Genomic DNA, 24,103 nt, shown 5'->3' with positions numbered 1-24,103 from the left:
CTGGATTTCATTTATCATTTATCTCTGGCCTTGCTTCTGCAAAGGACCACAGTGGGCTCACGTTCCACTTTCTGTGCAAACATAATTCCCAGAACCTATCACAGTAATGCTAAGTTCATCTGTTTTAAAAAATGCAAATGTTCACTTTTCAGCCATTTTATTGGCAAAACATCTTAAAGATCTCAAATTCTATTGGTGATAGTGATGAGGAGAGGTGTTTACTCTCCTACACTGGTAATGAAAACACAAAGTGCTATAGTTTTCTTGAAAGTCACTTGGCAATGTATATTAAAACACACACACACATATACTGGAGAAGGGAAAAGCTACCCACTATAGTATTCTGGCCTGGAGAATTCCTTGGACTATATAGTCCATGGGGTCGCAAAGAGTCAGACACAACTGAGAGACTTTCACTTTCATTTTCATCAATATTTTAAATAACCATCTGAGGAAGCTAAAAAATGAAAAGAAAACTAAATTCAAAGAATTAGAAGAAAAGAAATAATTAAGGTAAAGTGTTAGTTGCTCAGTCATGTCCAACTCTTTGTGACCCCATGAACTGTAGCCTGCCAGGCTCCTCTGTCCATGGGATTTTCCAGGCAAGAATACTGGAGTGGGTTGCCATTTCCTTCTCCAGGGGATCTGCCCAACCCAGGGATTGAACCCAGGTCTCCCGCATTGCACGCAGACTCTACCATCTGAGCTACCAGGGAAGCCTAATAAAGGTAAAAGCAGTAATCGAATAGAAGAAAATACAATAGACAAAAATCAAAAATGCTGAAAACTGGTTCTTTGAAGACACTGGTAAAATTACTAACAGAGAGTAAGAAGAAAAGTACGAATGAATATATCAGAAATAAAAAACGGGATACCACAACAAGCTCTGTGTATGTATGTGCTCAGTCGCTCAGTTTTATCTGACTCTTTGCAGCCCCATGGACTGTAGCCTGCCATGTTCCTCTGTCCATGGGCTTTTCCAGGCAAGAATACTGGAGTGAGTTGCCATTTCCTTCCCCAGGGGATCTTCCTGACCCCTGTCTCCTGCATTGACAGGCGATTCTTTACCACTAATGCCACCTGGGAAGCCACAGAACAGGCTCCACAGACAAAGATTATAAGAATTTATGTCAAATGTGTTTTAGCCATACACTTTTTTAAAGAGTTTTTTGATATGCCATTTTAAAAGTCTTTATTGACTTTGTTACAACACTATTTTTGATGCGTTGGTTTTAGGCTGTGAAGCATGTGGGAATCCTAGCTCTCTGAGCAGGGATTGAACACCTCATTGCCCCAGATTGGAAGGTGAAGTCCCAACCACAATACGTTTACCTCTAGGAGTATGGTAGGGAGGACAAACACATAGACAAGTAATTAAAAAAAATATCTTAAGATATTTTTATTTGTTTAAGAGAAAAGAAGAAAAAATTTTTTTCCTTGTATACATAGTAGGGAAGTTCCTACCTATACATTTTAAAAGTAAGATAAAAGGACAAATTCCTTGAAAAATGAGTTATTGAAAGTAAGATGAAATTGTGAATCTGAGTAGTTTTACATCTAATAAACATCTGAGTCTATAAATAACCTCTGTACAAAGAAAACTCCCAGCTCAAATAATTTTGCCAGTAAACTCCTTGTTAATATCTGAACGAGTTGAACACTTATACCTACATTAAAACCTACACACAAATTTTTACACCAACTTTATTCATGTTTGCCAAAACTTGGACATAACCAGCCATGCAGACGATGGAATATTATTCAACAACAAAAAGAAATGAGCCAGAAGACACTAAAAGGGGTGGAGGAAACTTAAAAGCATATTGCAAAGTTAGAGAAGCCAATCTGAAAATGCTACATAGTGTATGGTCTCAACCACGTGACATCCCGAAAAAGACAAAATGACAGAGAGAGTACAGACCAGTGGTTCCTAGGGGTTCACGGGAGGGAGAAACTGGAAGAGCACAGAGGATTTTTAGGAAAAATGAAAACATGTCCAACACAGAGAGTAAACCCTAATGTAAACTGCAGACTTTAATACAGACAAATATTCATGTTTGCCAAAACATGAATAAATCTGCTGTAAAATTTTTGTGTGTAGGTTTTTTGCATAGGTATGTTTTTAGCTCATTTGGATAAATAACAAGGAATTTGCTGGTAGAATTATTTGAGCTGAGAGTTTTCTTTGTACAGAAGTTATTTATGGATTAGTACAGTATGATACTATTAATGTAATGACAGATAAAAGTCATTATACGTTATACATTTGTCGAAACTCATAAAATGTACAACACAGAGTAAACCCTAATGCAAATGATGGACTCTAATTAAAAATAATGTGTCAGTATTGGCTCATCAATTATAACAAATGTACTACTACAGTAATGCAAAATGGTAATAATAGTAAAAATAACAGGGATGGAGTGTGGTGGAGGGGTGGTAATGAAGTATATGGAAACTCCCTGCACTTTCTACTCATTTTCTGTAAACCTAAAGCTGCTGTAAAAAATAAAGTCTATTAATGCAAAAAATAAATGAATTAGAGCCATAGCAGATGACTTGGAAGAATATCCACATGGTATCTCTGAGTGAGAAATGCAATTTACAGAAAAGTATGGAAAATAGGATTCCATTTTTATAAAATAAGCAATAACTAAGAAGAATCTCTATCTTCATAGAATTAAGTGAATAAACAAATATAAAATATAGAGGGATATACAATAGATTCTCAACATGGGATACCTGGGGAAAAGGCAGTGAGATGAGGAGCAATTGTCTAGTCACTAAGTCGTGCCGACTCTTTGCAACCCCGTGGACTGTAGCCCACGGGGCTCCTCTGTCCATGGGGATTCTCCAGGCAAGAATACTGGAGTGGGTTGCCATTTCCTTCTCCAGGGGATCTTCCCGAGCCAGGGATTGAACCCATGACTCCTGCATTGGCAGGCTGATTCTTTACTACTGAGCCACCTGGGAAGCCCATGAGGAATAGAGGGCCAATTAAAAAAAAGGAAAAACAGTGAGACTGAAGGTTTTTAAAAAATATGATCACATATTTGCATTTATGAAAAATTAATGTTTATATGAGGATGCAGATATAAATTAAAAAAAAAAAAACTACTTGCCTATATATCTGTTTTTCCTACCATATTCCCAGAGGTAAGAAATTGTGTCTTATTCAGCTTTAAACACCTGGAGTCTGTCCTAGCACAAGCCACATAGGATATATTCAAGAAATAAACCAAACTAAAATAATTAAATGTTACCTATGAGGCTGAAATAATGAAGTGGGTAGCCCAAGGACCCCGAGCTGTATTGGCAGAGCTGAGACACAAGTCAGGCTCCTAATCTTGAATAATATTGCTCACTCATCATTTATCACCCTCCTATCCTCTCATGTCAACAAATATTTATTAAGTCTCCTCTTTTTGCAAGTCATATATTTCTTTTTGAATCCTGGATTATTTTGAAACACTCCATGCTTGTTTCTGGGAAACCTCAGAGTATAATGCTCGCTAGAGCCAAACGTTGTGGTACAGGCTAAAAATATTAAGAGATTTAAGAAGTTTTGAGATCATTTCAGGATGACAGATCTATCAGGGGCTGTAAAGGGAAATCCAAGATGTTTGTATATTCACTTCATCTTTTGAAACAGACTCATCAGTCTATTTAGGCTATAAACATTGGCACCTATCCTCTTGATTAGGCATTACTGGATAAGACAGGCTCCCTCTTTTTAAGGAGCTTATAGTTGAATGGGGAATATGGAGACATAAACTACCAGAAAAGAATCACAGAGCATGCAATGCGGATGGGTGGGGAAAGGCAGGAATCAAATTAGGAACTGGGGAGGCCTAGAGGCTTATAGAAAAGGTGATTATTGGTCTCAGAGGGCTGCCACACAGAGAAGGGCAAAAAAAAGCATCATGGCAGAGAGAGGTTCAAGCAAAAAGATAGAAATGATCATGTTTAAGAATACAAGCTTTGGAGTCTTCTAACCTGGACTCAAGTCTTCCTTTAGACTAAATCTTTGTAGCTCCTCCTTTCCCCAATTCATATGTTGAAACTTTAACTCCTAACATGATAGTATTCTGGAGATGGGGCCACTCTGGAGTGACTAGGTTGTGCAGGGGGGAAGCCCTCATGAGTGGGGTTCATTTCCTCATATATTAGTTTCCTTGTCCCCTCCACCATGTGGGGACACTTGGAGAAGATGGCCAACTATGACCTAGGAAGTAGGACCTTGCCACACTGAATCTGGTGCCACCTTGATTTTGGACTTCTCAGCCTCCAAAACTCTGAGAAACAAATTTCTGTTATTAAGTCATCCAGTCTGTGGTGCTATAGTGACCCAAATGGATGAAGACAAGTCTCTAATATGCAATATCAGACAGGTTTCCTTTTAAGCTCCAGTTTTCTCTTTAGGAAGATGAGGATGGTGACAGAAACAATGTCGGGAACATGAGAATGCATGTGAAGGACTTAGCAGGGCTCCTGTGAACACGTCACAGATGATGCAACTATTACTGTCTGTACAGCATTGGGCAAAGGGGGGAGATACTATGAGAACATCTGTACTAGGCTGCCTGGTACTTATTCACATTCTCATTCACTCACTCATCTTTTTTTTTTTAATTTTATTTTATTTTTAAACTTTACAATATTGTATTAGTTTTGCCAAATATCGAAATGAATCCGCCACAGGTATACATGTGTTCCCCATCCTGAACCCTCCTCCCTCCTCCCTCCCCATACCATCCCTCTGCGTAGCCACAACTTAAAAGTAAGAACCGATCTTTCTGAATGTGCTGGCTCAGTCATGGAGAAGCCACACAGCAGGGTCTAAAGAACACTGGAAATAGACTTCCAGAGAAATGGAATAAAATTAGACTTTTCTTTGTCCTGGATATGTTTCTTGAATACTGGAGTGGGTAGCTGATCGCTTGAATACGGGAGTGGGTAGCCTATCCCTTCTCCATCGGATCTTCCCGACCCAGGAATGAAACCGGGTCTCCTGCATTGCAGGCGGGTTCTTTACCAGCTGAGCTATCAGGAAAGACTGTTTCACTTGGGAGTCCTTAAAATTACCCATGGCTATGCTGAGTCAGATGACATGCGGGAGGTTTAACCTCCCCAGGTGATCCATTGTAAGCACAGACTAAGCATGGTGAGTGCAGGGTTGGGGGGTGGTGGTGAGTTCAGAAGGGCAGACTGAGGTCCAATCACCCAGGCTTCTCAGGTTGCCTTGGTTAGAGTTTGGGTTTTATTCTGAAAGTGATGAGAAGCTACTGATCACAAGAGTTTAAGCAAAGGCACAACATAATCTAACTTAGGTTTTAAAAGGAGCATGGATACTCTTGGGAAACATGGATGGCAGGATGAAGGGAACAGAATGAAAACAGCAAAAGAAGTTAAATGCGCATGAAAACTTCAGAGACACAACAAACACAAATTACCAATGATGGTTGTCCAGCAAGGTCTACCCATGAAATATATCTGTTAGTACATATCACATGGCACTTGTTGAACTTGGCCAAAGAATAAATTGAGCTGGTATTTACCTTGCTGTTTCTATCTTAACTTTATAGTCGTTACATGTTTGACTTTAACATGGGAAATTGTTAACCAGTGGTTCTCAACCCTGACTGCTCGTTAAAATACATGTTAAAAAAAAAAAACAACAAAAAAACTGATGCCAGCTTCACCCCCAGAGACTTCACTTTATTGACCTGGGGTTGGACCTGGATACTTAGGAGTTTTTAAATGCTTCTAACGTGATTTTAATCTGTAGCTAGCAATAAGAACCACTGAATTAAACAAATACTAATTCATTAATTGGAAACAGATGTGTTAAAGTTGGCATAGACTTCTGATTCGTTCCTGGCGGACTGGTTTAGCAGGACCTAGTCTTCATGTCCAGGAAATGGAGCCCAGCACAATGAACCAGGGTAAATATTATGATTGGGAGTCACCATCCTCAAATGGGAAATGGAGTATGGGATGGTCTGCATGACCTGAGTACGGCAGTGATGATGCGAGCTAAGACCACTCAGTATTTACTCTTTATTCTAGAAAAGAAAGGCAGAGGTTGGGATCTCCAGCTTTGTGTTTTGTTTTTAAGTAGAATCTCTCTACAGGTTTCTAATCTTTCCTGTATGTTTCAAAACTTCTCATACTCAACAGCCATTGTCAAATCCATGAATAATCAAAAAGCTGCAGTTATAGTCACTGGTGATTGGCAGCCACCCTAAACATGAAAGTGTTAGTCGCTCAGTCATGTCTGACTCTTTGTGACCCCATGGACTGTAGCCCACCAGGCTCCTCTGTCCATGGGATTGTCCAGGCAAGAATCCTGGAGTGAGTAGCCATTCCTTTCTCCAGGGGATCTTCCTGACCCAGAGACTGAACCTGGGTCTCTTACATTGCAGGCAGACTCTTTACCATCTGAGCAATAACTTAGTGACTGAGCAACAACAACTAAACGTGAAAACGATGTGTGATTAGGCTGAAACCTCTCCTGAAGGCGTGAGAATCTGATGTTGGGCTGTGCGACTGGAGGAAGCTCAGTGCTCCCCACAGGGCGCTGGTGACTGCTGCCGAGCCTGCCCCTTAGGAACGGTTTGTATACGGTGGGACCTGAGGGCTGAGAGGTGGTCTGAGTCACTTCACAGAATCTCTTCTGGAATGAGACATTTAATTGTTTTTAAAGCAAATAATCAAGAGTCTTACTATTTGTCAGACAAAGGAAATAAAACAGTCTATTACTAGATATTACAAGTCAGACATGTAAACTGACTCTTAAATTATAAGTTCTATTTTATTAACTTATAGTTTTAGTCTATATCTATAATATTACTTAAACTTCTTAGTATTTGAAAACCCTAAAATGAATTTATTTAAAAACACTCATTAGATTTATCTTTTATGAAGGAGAATGACCATTTCTTCTTTTGATACTGAATTAATGAGTTTTTAGAGCCTATTGCTTGATTTAGGTAACAACCTTAAATATTCATAGACTTGAGATAGGTCATAAAATAACACACTCATAGGATTCTTTAAATGTCACAGTGAAAAAGCATTTCTTTTACCTTCACATAGTTGTATTCGAAGAGAATATATTGTCTATCTGGTGAAACTGAATAATCATTTATAGAATGTCCAAATTCATCCTGTCAATCAAGTAGAAAAAAGAATGATTAAGGTTAAATGATTCCATTTAACTGCTATTGTTGAGTACCTACTATGTGGAGGGTATGATTCTAGACTTGTGTCTCATGCCTTGGGAGGTTCCAGTCTAGAAGAGGGGGCACATTCCCCTACACAGATGACCATGAGGCAAGGTGGGTGGTAATCAAGGTTAGAGAGTCAGGGAGGGAAGGATTGATTTTAAGCAAGGAAAGATGGCTATGAAGGTGGGGATCAGGAACAGACAGAGAACTTTCTCAGGAAGGGGAATGGCAAGAGTGTAAACCCAGATGTGGAAAGGGCATGCATATTTAGAGACTGCCTAAGTGTAATCTGAATACAGTATAGGGTCTGTCAGACAAAGAGAGGACATACAATTAGAAAAATAGGTAATGTCTAAATACAAGAAATGGAGCTATGAACTACGTTTTCTGCACATGGATATGACAGAATCTTATCTGCCTTGTCCAAAGATGCTCTGGCAACCCAGTGGCTAAGATGAGATGAGAGAGGAGGGCTTGCATTGGCCTTGGACTTGGGCAAAGTTGTGTTCTGATTTACAGAAGGGAGAGAGGAATACATGTTATGATATAGTACTCACTGTCACAAAATTAATCAAGGGTTTCAACCAGGGCTATACAGTGGAAATGGAAATCTGAGAGACACTTGACATCACAAGAGAGAATGGATAGGGTTTATTGAGTAGCTATATAAGGGGGATAAAAGAGGAATCAAGGAGGATTCTGAGATTTCTAGCTTTAAATGACGTGGAGGAAGGCACTATTTACCAAGACTGGGAAGAAGAATAGGATGCCTTCCCTTTGCTAGGAGAGGGAAGCGGGAATAACTAGCTTAGCTCAGGATACTGAGTTTAAAATGCCTGCAGACTATCCATGTGCAGGAGCCAGCAAGCTATTGGAAACAGAGGTCTAGATATTGGGAGGAGGTTAGTGTTACAAGCGTGTATTTGAGAAGCACTGATGCTGTGGAAATGCATGGAATATGCTGAAGGGGAGCACGCAAGGTGAGGAGGGAGGCTCGAAGTGAAGACAGGACCCTGAGGAGCACTTACACGTAAGAGAATGGGCAGAGGAGGAGGAATCGTCAAAGGAGACTAAAAAGTAACCAAGGCAGGGAGCATTCCAAGAAGAGAAAGATCCACCGCACCATATGCTGCAGAAAGAGTCCAACAGGATGAGAAACGATAGTACTCATGATTTGAAAGGTTATGAAAAAAAATCCCCAGAATTCCCTTAAAGCATGAATTAATTATGTGATTAAACATACAAATGTACTGTTCTCCAAGAAAATGGAGCTGTTTCCATATTCAGCATTGAATAGCAAGATATTATTTTCTTGTTTGTAGAGATATTCATGATCTAAAGAGAGAAAATGACCAGATCAATATTTCAAGTTGCTATTAAACATCTTCATAAACTAAAAAATCATGCAAAAAATGTAAGATTTAAATTCATATAAATTCTAAGTTGGAAAAACATGAACTGATAAGTATTACACTAATATGCCTTCATTTTCCCATCATCATTGTAAAGGGTTCAATTCACTTTTAATTTTTTATAGTACATGTCAAAGAAATACTAAGGTTTCTTTCTGTCTTATCTCCTTTTGCACCCTTTAGTAGAAAATAATACTTTCCCATATGGTTTTAAAAAACAAGAATATATTCTTATTACCATGAAGGTGCCCCACAACCTAACGTAAGCATAAAATGAAAATAAGCATAAAAATCCGCCCCTCTTTCCACCAGAAAGCCTTACCTGAAACCCATCTCAAGTTGTAGAATTTCATTCTAAAAGTATTTTTTAAATAATCGGCTAGAGTGTAGGTTCTGCGACTATCAGTTGAAGCATCATCTGTTGGTTGGGAAAAAGTCAAATATTCAGTATGAAGGGATAACTCATTTTGAACAAAAGTTTTCAAAATGGATTTCTACAGTATACACTGATCACAAAATACAGAAATACACTCACAAAATGCAAAAGACACTCTGAAAGATTTTGGACTGAGTAGATGGGTAAACATGCATTTAGCTGCTCAAGTGGAGATGAGCATGTGTTTCACAGTGCTACATTAATGAGCTTAATTTCAAAGGTCTAGATCAGCAATGCTCAAGGGAAATATAGTATGAGTACATTTTCTAGTAACCATATTTTAAATTTTTTAAGGTAAAATTAATTTTAATAGCATATTTTATTTAGCCAACATATCAAATATGTTACAATTTCAATGTGTTATCAACATTTAAATGTTACTAATGAGATCTTTCAAGGGCTTCCCATGTGGCTCAGTGGTAAAGAATCTGCCTGCCAATACAAGAGACACAGGAGACTTGGGTTCGATCCCTGGGTCTGGAAGACCCCTGGAGGAAAAAACAGCAACCGACTCCAGTATTCTTGCTGGGGAAATCTCATGGACAGAGGAGTTTGGTGGGCTACAGTCCACGGGGTCACCAAAGAGTTGGACATGCTTAGCAACTAAACAACGACAACGAGATTTTTCACATTATTTCCTTTCTGTATTGTCTTTAAATTCTGATATGCAATTGATGTACCGAGTTGAGTATATCTCAACTTGATAGGTACTTTTTCAGTCATGTAGCCATGCAACGGGTGACACAAAGCTAGATCATCCTTCTGTGAGGCCCTAAGGTTCACTTCTAAGTCCTCTTGCTCCACACAAACCAGATCTTAAAGATATGCTAATCACCTAGTTCAGAGATCTTTGTTTCTACCATCACTTTTCCTTGACCTTAATTAAAATTTACATGGAACCTTTCTCTGGGATTCTGTGACACCTCAGTCTTTCTCTTAACTCTCTGACCATTATTTTTCCATCTCCTACTTTGACTCTTTTTTTCTCCATTGACTGCAGAAATGCTTTGGAATTAGTCTTCAACTTTCTGCTCATCTCTCTCTACAGTCTTCCTTGCAGGAAACTCCAGAGAATGTGGCTTCAGGAATACTTTCCATTTAGATAAATGACAAGACCTGCACTCATTATCTTAGCCTACTACACCCACACTCACATTTCCAGTGCTGTGTTCAGCCTTCTTACTTGACTTGTCCCACTCTAACCCTATCATATCTTGTCTAGAATAATTGTCCACCTTCCAAAACTAGATTTCCATAGGAAATTGTGTGATTTTATATTCTGTTACTGAAAACCCAAATTCAAGATCTGAAGATCATTTTGATGTCTCCCTCTTTTTTACCATCACCTACAAACAATCTACCCTATTGACTCTTCCTTTGAAATCTTTTCTCCAGGTATTCTTCCATCAGGTTCTTCCACACCAGTTCCTGTACTGCACCATCACTGGAATGATCTTTCTAAAGTGCCAATGTCATCTGGTGAGCTCTTCCTCAAAAGCTTTCACCGAGTCTTCACTGTCTACAGGAAGATTCAGACTCCTTCACCTGGCACTTGCAGCCTCCACAATCTGACATGAGGCTCTAGGCTTATTTCTGCTCTTTCTGCAAGAACCTTCTGGTCCAATCACACTAATCTTGCTGGAGGCAATGGATCCTCTCAGGCTTATCTACCTCTGTTCCTTGCCCTAAGCTACTTCCTGGAATGTCCTCAACTATTTCTCCATCTGTCACAATCCTCCAGCCTCCATTTCCTTCCTCTGTCATTCAGTTCTGCCTTTGACTTTTGCCCCTACACTACTCATTGGGCTCCTATCACTTAATACCTCGTGTTGACAACTCTTTTTCCATGTCTACTTGTGTGACCTACTCAGGTAGGCCATGTATTCTTTGAAGACAAGGCTTTGTGTTTTTGTTGATTGGTTTGGGGTTTTTGTTTTTTATCAACCTTAGCATCTAGCACAGAGGTGTGCCTTAATGTGCTGTGCTGTGTTTAGTCACTCAGTCATGTCTGACTCTTTATGACCCCATGGACTGTAGCCTGCCAGGCTCCTCTGTCCATGGGGATTCTCCAGGCAAGAATACTGAAGTGGGTTGCCATGCCCTCCTCCAGGGGATCTTCCCAACCCAGGGATCAAACCCAGGTATTCCGCATTACAGGGGGGTTCTTTACCATTTGAGCCACCAGGGAAGCCCATGCCTTAATAGAGACAAGTAAAAAAAGTTTTCATTGGTTGGTGTTGGGTATCATTAAGCACAGCTAAACCAATGTGATTCCTCTTCCTCAGTCCCAGAGCATCTGCTGACTACAAATACCCTAAAGTCTTTTTCCAAATTCTCTATATTTTTCACATAGATACAAACAAACACTCACAAAATCAGCCACTACCATAATATTCCTATAACTGCAGTTCTTTAAGAGGGATTTCAAAGCCAGCAGCATCTTCTCTTGTTAATTTTTTACAGCCCATGGAAAGGTAGTTCTCTTACAGGAAATGTCACTTCAAAAAATGTTTTTAAGATTTTATTTCTTTGGATTTGATCTCATAACATAATCTTTTTTCTGCTTATAAAACCTTCAGTTTTGGCAGATAAACTTGCTACACTTCATTTTATTATTTTATTGATTTTGCTTAAGCTTAGTTTGTTAAGTAAAGATTTTTTTTTTAACTATTGTCTTTTTCAATTCAGTCCTGCGTTTCTTCCCTGAAGGTTAGTAAAACATTTGTATTTGTTAGCAAAAATACAAGTGGGTGAAGCTGGTCCTTGAACCTAACTTTTAAATAAGAAATAAAGACTTGTGCTACAGAAAATAGTATTTGTGACTCATGTTGGACTACAAAACTACAAATCTGGATTTGTTCACTAAACACCCTCAATTGCCTATATTCATCCAATCATCCTATTATATATCAAATCATTATAAAGTGAATATTATTGCAGAGAATAAATACCATGCTATCAAGAGCTATTAGTCTAAAATGGACAGATGTAAAACATATCCCCAAATTAGTACAAATCAAAGTATCAGCGGTTATAGATGTGCACATTCCAAATATTATCTGCTGATGAATATGTTTAGACAGATCTATAGAAATAGGTCGATTTATACACCAACCACACATACACATGCAACCAAATAAATGTTTGTGTCCTCTCAGAATTCACATGCTGAAATCCTAACCACCATGCGATGGTATTGGAAGGGGAAGCCCTTGGAAGGTGATTAGGTCATGAGGTGGAGCCCTCATGAACTGGATTAATACCCTTTAAAAAGTGACTTCCCACACTTCCAATGCAGTGGGCGTGTGTAGCATCCCTGGCTGGGGAACTAAGATCCCATGTGTCTTGTGACCAAAATAAAATAAAAAAATTACAAAGTGACTCTAGAAAGCTCTCTTGCCTCTTCTGCTATGTGAGGACACAAGAAACTAAGCACGAAGTCTGCTGGCACCTCGACCTTGGGCATCCTAGCCACCAGAACGGTAAGAAATAAATGCTTATTGTTTAAGCCACCTGTCTCTGGTTGTTTTATAACAGCAGTCCACACATACTAAGACCTACATATCTATAAGAAGACAGACATAGCAACATAAAACATCTATCACTAAGTATTGAAAAAAAAATTTTGGCTGAGCCACATGGCTTGCAGGATCTTATTTCCCTGACCAGGGATCAAACCCCTGGCAGTGAAAGTACCAAGTCTTAACTACTGGGCCACCAGGGGATTCCTGTCTATCACTGACTTTTGATTTCATAAGAAGAGAATGAACTGAGTACCTACAATATAGATCAGATACAGTGCTATCTAAGTGGGGGTGTTTGCCCAGCTTTTATAGCACACTTCAATCTGGAATAATAAAATAACTGAGGCAAAAGTCCTCTGTGATGTCACCTGCTGACCCCTTCAGAAGAGGCTGCTTCTCCTTCACGGGGCACTTACCTCTCCCACCACCTTACTCACCTCAGACATTGTGGGACTCATCCTCTCATCAGGCCTCAGAATTTCTAAACCCACCATCTCCACCGGATTCAGGCTCCCTTCTGCTCAGCATGACTCTAATCCATCTGCTGATGTTCAGATACCAACACTGATGCTGTGCTCTTGCTATGGCCCAAAACATGGGTGCAAGGCCTGGGCCACCAACTTGTGGTACCTTCACTAAGTTCCTTTACAACTACCCTGCATGCCAGGGTTCCCTATCCTGGCTTCCCACACCCCAAACACCACTGCAAAATTGGAACAAGCAGAGCAACAAATGTTCCTTGTTTTTTGCCTTGCCATTTGACGAGCAGCGCTCATTGGAAGACACTTTCGAAACCTCTAGATAAGCAAGTTCTATGAGACGTGAGTGCCAAGTTCAGGTTTTGACCTTTGGCAAGTTCACTGTTCACTGCCAACCTATTCTGTCAAACACCAGAGGACATGCTCACATTTCTCTTTCCTTGTCTGCTTGCTCACTGATAGGGCACCCCTGAAGGTCTTTGGCTGCTCCTTTGGTCTTCCTGGTTAGCATGGAACATGCTGTTCATTTGATCAGTTCAAAGCACTGTGCTGGCCAAGCAGAGAGGTTAATCATATGTTACCCATCAGATTATACCAAAACTCCAAGATTTACGCCTCCTTGAATTAAAAATCAGAAAATAGTTAACTTTAATACAGTAAGTACCCTATATATGAACGTTCAAGTTGCAAACTTTCAAAGACGTGAATGCGAGTGCCAGCCCCTGTGTGCCAGCCCCTGTATGCCAGCTGTTGCACTGTACTTTTATGCTTTTCAGTGTACTGTGCTATAAGATTAAAAATGTTTTTTATTTTTTCTGTTTGTTTTTTATGTACATGTTATTTGTATGAAAAGTATTATAAACCTATTATGATATGAACCTATTACACACACAACGTATAACTGACTGTGTTAGTTGGGAATCCTAACTCTGTTGGATTGAAGAACAAACTGGACTCACAAATGCATTCTTGGAATGGAACTCATTCATATGTAGGGAACTTACTGTACTTTCTTCACTGAGAGCAACTATTACATTGAACAAAATGAAAATGTTATTTCTATCCATCAAAAATGGCAGAAAAGCAGCTTTTAGAATGGTTCAACCTAAGAATAATTTCTCTTTAAAGTGTATGATGGAGAAAGCGATGGCACCCCACTCCAGTACTTTTGCCTGGAAAATCCCATGGATGGAGGAACCTGGTGGGCTGCAGTCCATGGGATCGAGAAGAGTCAGACATGACTAAGCGACTTCAATTTCACTTTTCACTTTCATGCATTGGAGAAGGAAGTGGCAACCCACTCCAGTGTTCTTGCCTGGAGAATCCCAGGGACAGGGAGCCTGGTGGGCTGCCGTCTATGGGGTTGCAGAGTCGGATACAACTGAAACGACTTAGCAGCAGCAGCAGCAAAGTATATGATATCTTAATGAGCCCTTGTCATAGGATCAAAATCATTTCTGAACAAAAAAGAATTTTAGAGTGCTGTAGTTCCACAGACTAGCCTTGCTTTGGCCAATAGTTATTTTATGATTATAGGATATTTTGAACATTTTTATACTCATTAATACTAAACTTCTTTGACCTGTATGAAACTATGATATAAATATTTCTACTTCAGAAAGCTAAATTATTTTGGTAAATAAATGGCCAATGAAATGCAACTAAAAAGAAATGCACACTTTACAGCTCATAAACTCATAAAGTTGTTAAACATGGGGAAAAGATACCTGGTTACAGAGTTCTTGTGTTCCATATGGTAATCAGTTAACATTTAATACTGATGTGAAAGAAATAAAATGACTATTACTTTAGAATTTGCTCTAGCAAAATAGCAGCCTTGACATTGGGAAAAGAGAAAGAAAAATCAAGAAGGCAGAAAAAGAAATTGACTGGAAATCAGCTCACATCCCTTATTAACCAGGAGCATATGTGGTCTGCTGCCCATCACCAATGAGTCAACAAATACCAATAAGGGGTTGGGTCCCTAGTGGCTTTGAAACCAGAGAGCTTGGATTTGAGCCCAGACCTAATTCTTGCACAGCAGCCTTAGGAAAATTATTGAAGCTGTCAAAACCTCAACTTTGTAATCTATAAAATAATAATAGCATTATCCAGCCTTAAGGGATCTACCACGATGAAATGAGATACTGGATGTAAAGTTCTTGGCTCAGGACTTAAAATTTAGGAAGTCCTCTACATAGGTTATACTACCTATTACTGTCTTCTTCCAAGTATGTGCTAGGCAATCAAGATAGAGAGATGAAAGAAGAGTCTCTCCCTGGGAGTACCTAGGAGTGCTGCTGAGATTAGAAATTTGACTGCAAATTTATTTATTTTTTAATTAAGTTTCACTGTGTTTATATAAAATAAAAGCTAATTAAGTTTCACTGTGTTCATATGCCAAATGATCCTAATAAGATAGCACAAGAGCATCACATTGAGAAAGCACCCAGGATAAGCACAATCGAATCATTTGCTCAGTACTAACGAACATCACTTCCTCCTTTGACAAGTTTAATACTATCCACAGTGTTCTCACATGGAGAGAAAATGTTGAGCTTAGGGGAATTACCGGATTTGTGAGGAGTGATTATTATACACAGAAGGTTATTATACACAGGAGGTATTGGAATATAATCACTGTCACCAGATTTCCCTTCTCAATAAGAGAAACTTCCCAGGGATGTCAAGTGCATCTGATAAATGCATTGCCATTGAGCTAGAGCCCTTGAACCCGGGACTGTGTCCCCTTTGCCTTTACTCTAAGATCAGAGTGTCAGATGACCAAACTTCTGTTAGGCATGTAACCAATGTATTTTCAAAGGTTATTTTGAAAGGCCAACCAAATAGTACAATGCACTTTTTCCAGAACAGCAACAGTTTAGAACAAAGGAAACAACTTTACGAGGGGTTGTCCATGTCATGGCCCTGGCCTCCATCTTCTCTTTCCCCTCCTCCTCCCCCTCCCTCTTCTCCTCTCCCTTCTCTACATCTACTCTGGCCTCCCCGCTGTTCCCCAGACACACTGGGCCCACTTCTGCCTCAGAGATTTTGAATTCGCTATACCCTCGGCCTGCAATGTTCTTCCCCTGGGATGTGCCCAAAGTTTGCTCCCTATCTCCTTTAGGTCTTTATTTAAACCTCACCTTCCTTCCCTGAACTAATGTTTACAATCTTCTCGTTAAGAAAGTCTCTTTGTATCACCCTTCCTGGCTTTACATTTTTTCCTCAACAGTGATAGCACCTGACATACTATATTTTTTAACTTGTCTGCCTCTCTTGGTCACCTGTGAGCTCCAGGAGGACACTGATTGTGTTGTGCTACCTTTTGTTTGCTATTATCTCACCACGGCCTAGAACAGTGTCTGGCCATAGTAGGCACTTCATAAATATTTGTCAAAAGAAAAGATAAAAGCCAGACAACATCAACAGGAGAACACAGACACAGAAACACAGCTCTAAATTTTGTGAACTCCAAGCTGCTGGGCAGTAGGAAAACAGTGCACTGGGCAGCTGGGTCTAAACAGAGCCTCAGGCTCCATCCTTCCATGCGATCACCAGGACATGGCACTTCTCTACGCCTGTGACCGTCATTTACGTATCGTCTTTCAGCTCAAATGTACACTTCTATTCTTTGCTCAGTATTGCTGAGCAGGGAGTCTACAGCTACGCTTCCCAGGCCCCTTCATCCTCAGGCTTCCTGTTGGGTCCTGCCATTAGGGAAACACAGAGAAGGAGTGGAGTGACCAGAAGAGCAGGGGGTCTTCCTCTGTCTTGCCCATTCCGTCAGCATGTGCCCCAAAAGGAGTGCCCGTGCTGGCTCACGCTTCTCTTCTTATACCTGAACCTGCTGCATCCTGCCTCTCGGGGGTGTCAGAAGCAGTCACGCGCCTCACACGCCTTGCAGCTCAGAATCCAGACCTTTTGTGTTCCTCTTCTCCATTTTTTCCTAAGCCCTAGAGGTACCTCCTTCCTACAGCTCCTGTCTCTCACTTACCTCAGAAATATTTGTTGTTGTTGCTCTAATTTGTATAACCAATTTTTATATCAAATTTCTCTGCTAAACATCTACTGTGATTTCTATATTTGTCATATCTCTGTGAAGATGTACACATCTTACCTGTAAAATGGAAAGTCTCTTTTGGCTACAGGGTTACAACATCTAGATCTGAGGTTGGCAAACGTTTTCTTATAGGTGATGGTTTAGTCTCTAAGTCATGTCTGACTCTTGGAACCACGTGATCTGTAGCCTGCCAGACTCCTCTGTCCACGGGATTTTCCAGGCAAGAATACTGGAGTGGGTTGCCATTTCCTTCTCCAAGGGATCTTCCTGACCCGAGGATCAAACCCAGATCTCCTGTGGTGCAGGCAAATTCTTTACTGACTGAGTTACCAGGGAAGCTCCTTTCTTATAAGGCCAGATGCTAAATATTTTAGGCTTTGCAACCTCTCAGGTTGGCCATTGCAGCCTGAAAACAGCCACGGACCACAGGTAAATGAATGGATGTGGCTGTATTCCAAATAAAACTTAACTTGCAAAAATAGGCAGTCAGCCCTGGCTATGGCTTGATGACCCTATCTGGACATTCCTCGGAATGGTCAGCAACCATTCTGGAAAAAAAAAAAAAAAAATGCTGCCAAGATCAGTTAGAAATATAGAAGCTGATATTGAAATTCTAATTGTCTTGAAACAACACAACTATCAACATAAGACTTCAATATATATGGCAGAGAAGTGAAATTGGCAAAATATTCATGTCTCAAATTTCAGCTCAAGATGGAAATATCTATAGCCACTGGTGAAGACAGGCAAGGCTGAAGACACTGCCTGAACTAAATCCAGTTCACCCTGCCTTCTCCCCAGTGAAGAGCCAGGAGGCTCTGCACACACAGGAAGCCAGCATAAACAGGACCTCAGGATGGCTTTATTCCTTTCTGAAATGCAAATTGTCCTATTTTTTAAAAAATTCTGATTATAGTCACTCCCTCACCCTTTGCTAGGACTCTTCTGAGAATAAAGAAACTGGATAATAGTGGCCAAAATTAATATTGACAAGGCTTTTATTCCTCACTATGTTGACTGACTTTAATCAGTGTAATCCAAAGTGATGAGAAACAGTTGAAAGTTAGAAACATCTTAACCGTATAAATAAATGACCCAGAGGCCTGTGGAACAAGCTACTATTTTAGCAAAGGGCTGGTTTCTCTTGAAAAATAGTCAGTAGCTGTAGTGAGACATCAAAGCTAAAAATGATTAGTTTGGAGAGAAAACTGATTAGAGAACATCTCATCTGGGGAAGCTGAAAGCTCTAATACTTTGTCACTGAAGAACTCTCCAGAAGGATTTATAGGTATAATCAGCAAGACTACTCTCTGTGACACCTGTTTGTCTTCCAAGAGATGAAGAAAATGATCACTGGAAAACAAAACTACCACAGACATTGCCCTTTCCGGCATTCACCCAGCAAAACTTTCAAGAGTGTGAGACAAGTATTATTATAGTACATGCCTCTGGGACTGTTAAAATTTTGTAATGTTAAAAATATATACAGAGGGAAAAGTGAAAGTGTTAGTTACTCAGTTGTGTCCAACTCTTTGCAACCCCATGGAGTGTAACCTGCCAGACTTCTCTGTCCATGGAATTCTCCAGGTGAGAATACTGGAGTGGGTAGCAGTTCCCTTCTCCAGGGGATCTTTCCAAGCCAGGGATCAAACCCAGGTCCCCTGCATTGCAGGCAGATTCTCTACCATCTCAGCCACCAGAGATATAAACAATAATCATTACAAAGGCTCACAGAGACCTTCCGTGTGCTATTCTAGCACCACACACTTATTAACTTATTTTCATCCCCATTTTACAGGAAAGGAAACTGAGGTGTAGATAGAAACCAGACCCAAGTCCCATGACTAGTAAGCCCTAGGCAATAGAGTTCTGAAGCCTGTGGTCATAACCACCATTGTAAACAACCTAAGTGTTCAGCAGGGTGAGGTACATGGTAAATGCTTGCTGGAAGTTTCTGTGAGTTAGCATAGATGCATTAGACTTTATAGAAGTGTCTAGATGAAATGCTTGCAAATAATCTAAACAGGCAGCTTGGTAGTATCATTTGAACCTGGGACAGTAGATAGATTACATTAGAATATAATTTTTTCTAGTGCTTTGAAGTCAAAGGGGCACTGATTCTTTCTGTATACCCTAAAATTTTCTCCCTGGAGTGTTATTAAGGATGGCAACTCTATGACTTCTGGAAAGAAAGTTGTAGCACCATCTTCTCTTCCAACTCATAACTCTCATCTTTTCCCTACACTCATGAAAAGTAGTCATGCAAGCTTTATAACTGGTTTCTTTTCTTCCTGCCTTTTCCCCTTGTTTCCTAGATTTTAAATATAACAAATCTTGAATAACTCAGGCCCTGCAGTACACATGTTCAAAAGAGTATGAAGTTTTCCAGTGAAAAGATTCAATGATTCCTCCTTTAGAGCAAAAGCCACCATAGGGGCTTGCTTTTTCCTGGGTTTTCCACTTCTGGCTGTCCGTCCTGCCATTTTTTTAACCCTTTCCTTGGCACTTGGAGTCAGAAATGGGCCTGCCTCGGGCTCAGATCCTGGTTCCTCTTGACTTCTTAGAGGCTCTGAGGTTTTTCATCTCTTCTCCCACATCATCTTCACTTCCTTTTCATTGCTTACTTCTGTCCTGGACTTCCCAGGTGGTTGCTAGTGGTAAAGAATCCATCTGCCAACACAGGAGATGTGGGTTCGATCCCTGCGTCAAGGAAGATCCTCTGGAGAAGGAAACGGCAACCCACTCCAGTATTCTTGCCTGGAGAATCCTGTGGACAGAGGAGCCTGGTGGGCTGCAGTGCATGGGGTTGCAGAGACTTGGACATGACTGAGCAGCAGCTCTCTGTTAGCATGCACAGGGTACACCCATGTCAAACAAACACTGACCTTGCTGCATCCTGTAGCCATTTCCTTATTTCTTCTCTTGAACTTAGCAAATTTCTGAAATAAACAATCCACATCTGTGGTCTTCAGTTTTTCACGGTCCCTCTTCATGCTCTGGAATTACCCTTTGCTCCATCCATCACACTTTGCTACCCCGTCATCTTCTTTGGTGTTTATTACCTATACCAAATTGTTTGCCAGTTAATCAAGTAATTTTCTATGGTTAGTTAAAAATTTAATCTGAACAGTCACATCTTAAGTAGACTGTAAGTAAGCTGAAAGGCTGAATTTATTTTATTGAAAAGCTGCTAGCACTGTATTGTATGAATAGGTAAGCATGATCTAGTGGTGGATGACTTGGCCCCATATTTATGAAAGAATTTTAATAAGAATTAAAGTAACATTTAAAAATGTTCATCAAAAATATGTTTTTACATGAGCTCTAAGATAATTTCTTTATCTCACCAAATATTTATCAAGCTGTACTGGGCTGAGTGGGCTTTCCTGGTGGTGCTAGTGGTAAAGAACCCACCTCCCAGTGCAGGAGACGTAAGAGATGTGGGTTCAATCCCTGGGTAGGGAAGATCACCTGGAAGTGGGCACAGCAACAGAAGAGGCTGGTAGGCTATGGTTCACAGGGATGCACAGAGTCAGACATGACTGAATAGACTTACCACCACCAGCACCACTGCGTTGAGTAGACCCCCCAAAACCTTTATGTCCACGAAAACCTCAGAAAGTTGACTTTATTTGGAAATAGGAGTTTAGTAGATGTAATTAGTTAAGTTGAATGATGTCATACTGCCTACCGTAGAGCACAGGGAACTGTGCTCAAAGTTACATGGCAGCCTGGGTGGGAGAGGAGCCTGGGGGAGAGTGCATACACACAGACGGATGGCTGAGTCGCTTTGCTGTGCACCTGAAACCATCAACATTGTTAATCAGCGATACTCCAATCTAAAATAAAAATATAAAAAATGAAGTCACGCTGGCCTGGTCATACTGACTGGTGTCCTTATAAGACAGGCTTTTGCTGACTTGGAAAATGAAGAGGATCATGCAGAAAGAGAGGGAAGAAGGCCATGTAACAATGAAAGGGAAAATCGGAGTCATAGAGCTACAAGTCAAGGAGCATCAAGGATGGCTGGTAACCATCAGCAACCGGAAGAGGCAAGGAAGGTCTCCTTCCCCAGAACCTTCAGAGAGAGTACAGCCCTGATGACACCTTGATTTTGGACCTCGGGGCTTCATAACTGTGAAAAGAATATTTTTGCTGTTGTTGCCATAAGCCCCTCAATGCACGGTAACCTGTTACAGCAGCAGTAGGAACGTGTCCAATGTCCTCAAGGTTCTGAGCACTAGAGACTGGAGTGGACAAAACACGAACAATTCCTGCCCTCATGAAGCTTACATTTTAATGGGAGTGTGGAGATACAGGAGCAAATAGTAGGTAAATAATGCCTTTTGTTGTTTTTCCCAGGTGGCTCATTGGTAAAAAAAATCCACCTGCCAATGTAGGAGACTTGGGTTCCTGGATCAGGAGGATCCCCTGGAGAAGGAAATGGCAACCTACTCCAGTATTCTTGCCTGGAAATTCCATGGACAGAGGAACCTGGTGGGCTACAGTCCATGGGGTTGCAGAAGAGTCAGACATGACTGAGTGACTAAAACAACAACAAAAATACCCTTTATGAACTGGATAAAATAGAACAGTTTATCTGTGCTTTTTATGAGAAACTTGGGAGTAATTGCCCTCAGATATTTCTGATCCACTCCATTTTCTGATTTGTATCTTAAATGTTACAAACTCAATTCTTTCATATTCTTAATCATTTTGGATGCCAAGAGAAAGCAAGTGCTGGGCTCAAAATTCCTTCAGGACCAAAAAAAGGCAGCATCAAAACACCCTGTTTTACGATAAATTCATTTGGTTAGGAAAAAAAAGAGAGAAGAGAAGGAGAGAGTTATATGATCAGATTCTTTAGAGATCAGAGCTAGCTTGACATCTATTTTCTTTTGTTAGCAAATTAAAATTTTCCAATGTAATTAAAAATGAGAAATCATAGAATATCTGATATGCCCACATAGACCTCCCCTTTCTTTCTTTTAGAATCTCCAGTTCAACTCAAGTAATTCCCTTTCCCCTTCCAAGGGCTAAGGAAAGAGCTTCTTCCTGGTGCTAAAAGATGAGTCTTGATTTATCTAGTCCAAGCATGTCAATCCATCTCCCTTGCCAGAGATCAGTTTAGAATAGACAAGTGACACAAATCTGGCCAAGGAGACATGCGGGAAAGTCTGCCTTGGGCCAGGGGACTTCTGGAAATAGTTTTCCTCCTTGATACAGAGATTGTGAATGAGGAACAGCAATCTCTCTGCCTTGTGAAATGGCTGTGTGAGCAAATGATGTGTTGCTGCAGCTCGACCTGAGAGGACAAGCTTGAGAATGAAAGTCAGCAGTATGAGAACAGCAGAGCTGAAAGCGACCTCAAGCTCTTGAAGAGGTTGGGAGGACCACTGCAACTCTAGAACTGTCCTCCTTCTGCACCTCCAGTTACAGAAGACAGTAGCAATAAGGCAATGTCTGTGTTCAGTCACTCAGTGATGTCTGACTCTTTGTGACCCCATGGACTCTAGCTTGCCAGGCTCCTCTGTCCATAAGGCTTCTCCAGACAAGAGTACTGGAGGAGATTGCCATGCTCTTCTGCAGGGGATCTTCCCAACCTAGGGATTGAACCTGCATCTCTTTTGTCTCTTGCATTGGCAGACAGATTCTTTACCACCTGCACCACCTGTGAAGTAATAATGAAATAGTAAGACTCTATAGTTTAAATCGGAGAAGGCAATGGCACCCCACTCCAGTACTCTTGCCTGGAAAATCCCATGGACGGAGGAGCCTGGTGGGCTGCATTCCATGGGGTCGATAAGAGTCGGACACGACTGAGCGACTTCACTTTCACTTTTCACTTTCATGCATTGGAGAAGGAAATGGCAACCCACTCCAGTGTTCTTGCCTGGAGAATCCCAGGGACGGGGGAGCCTGGCGGGCTGCCGTCTATGGGGTCGCACAGAGTTAGTTGGACATGACTGAAGCGACGCAGCAGCAGCAGCAGAATTTAAATAACTTTGGGCCAGATATTTTGTTACTTGCAGCCAAAAGTATTCTATCTGACACAACTTTCATACAGAATTAGGATGGGGGGAGGGGTTTTACGTTTTTGAGAGCTAAACACACAGGTGAACTGCAATCCTGGGAGCCAGTTTACTCTCATGGCCCCAAGGTTGGAAGGATTATATCCAGGCTCAATAATTATTAACTCTTTATGCTTGGTTGGTTTCCATATGAACTTTCCTGGGCAGCATTTATCATGTTCTCTGTAGACCTTCCACAGCACTTTGATCATTTACTAGAAGGCCGCTTAGGGCTTTTTATTATAGTTAATGTTTATGCTTCTTTTAATATTGTGAATTATTTGAGGGCAAGGGCCATGTCTATTATTTTTATATCTCCAGTGATCAACAAAGTGCCTGATGTAGAAAATACTCAATAAATATTTGCTGGATTAAAGAATGACCTTATGTTGACAGGCTGGGTGAGTAATGTAGAAGGCCCTCAGAGCCCTGTCTTGGAAAGTGGAAATGTATCCAAGTATGATGAGAGAGTTAGGGGAACCACGGCAGATTAGCTCTTGTGGCAAGCATAGAACCATGAGGGCAAAAGAAAGTTCTCCAGTCAATTGTTCAGGGAGTCATCCTTATGTCTTCTCCTTCCACTGATACCATCCTGTCCAAGTAATCATCATCTCTCACTGGGATAAATCACTCCCTACCCTGCACCATGATCTAGGCCAGAGTCAAAGACATTTTAGAAATACAAACAAGATCAGGCCACATTCATGCTTGAAACAGAGAAACTCCTTCCTGTGTCCCTCTGTGTTCTTGATCGCTTGTGCTTATTAATGCAGACAGTTAGCTAAAGCAAATGGTTTATCATTAAGTTTGAAAAGATTTCCTAGGAAGTTGTGACTTTGAAGTGCAGTACACAACCGCAAGTATAGTACTTGGCAAAAATAAAACAGCT

General features: G+C 40.6%; 1 protein-coding gene across 2 annotated transcripts in view; it reads right to left on the bottom strand.

The window, feature by feature from the left end:
- DPP4 (dipeptidyl peptidase 4) overlaps positions 1-24,103 on the bottom strand; it is an 84,783-nt gene that overhangs the window by 53,962 nt on the left and 6,718 nt on the right. For both annotated transcript variants that reach the window (XM_070804262.1, XM_070804258.1), the window contains exons 3-5: positions 8,964-9,059; positions 8,473-8,564; positions 7,089-7,169 (exon numbers count right to left, since the gene is read on the bottom strand). In XM_070804262.1, the coding sequence (XP_070660363.1) occupies positions 7,089-7,169; positions 8,473-8,564; positions 8,964-9,059 (269 nt within the window). The remainder of the gene's footprint in view (positions 1-7,088; positions 7,170-8,472; positions 8,565-8,963; positions 9,060-24,103) is intronic.

This window comes from Bos indicus, chromosome 2 (assembly GCF_029378745.1).
Source record: "Bos indicus isolate NIAB-ARS_2022 breed Sahiwal x Tharparkar chromosome 2, NIAB-ARS_B.indTharparkar_mat_pri_1.0, whole genome shotgun sequence".
Lineage (NCBI taxonomy): Eukaryota > Metazoa > Chordata > Mammalia > Artiodactyla > Bovidae > Bos > Bos indicus.
This window is presented reverse-complemented; position numbering and strand designations above follow the sequence as displayed.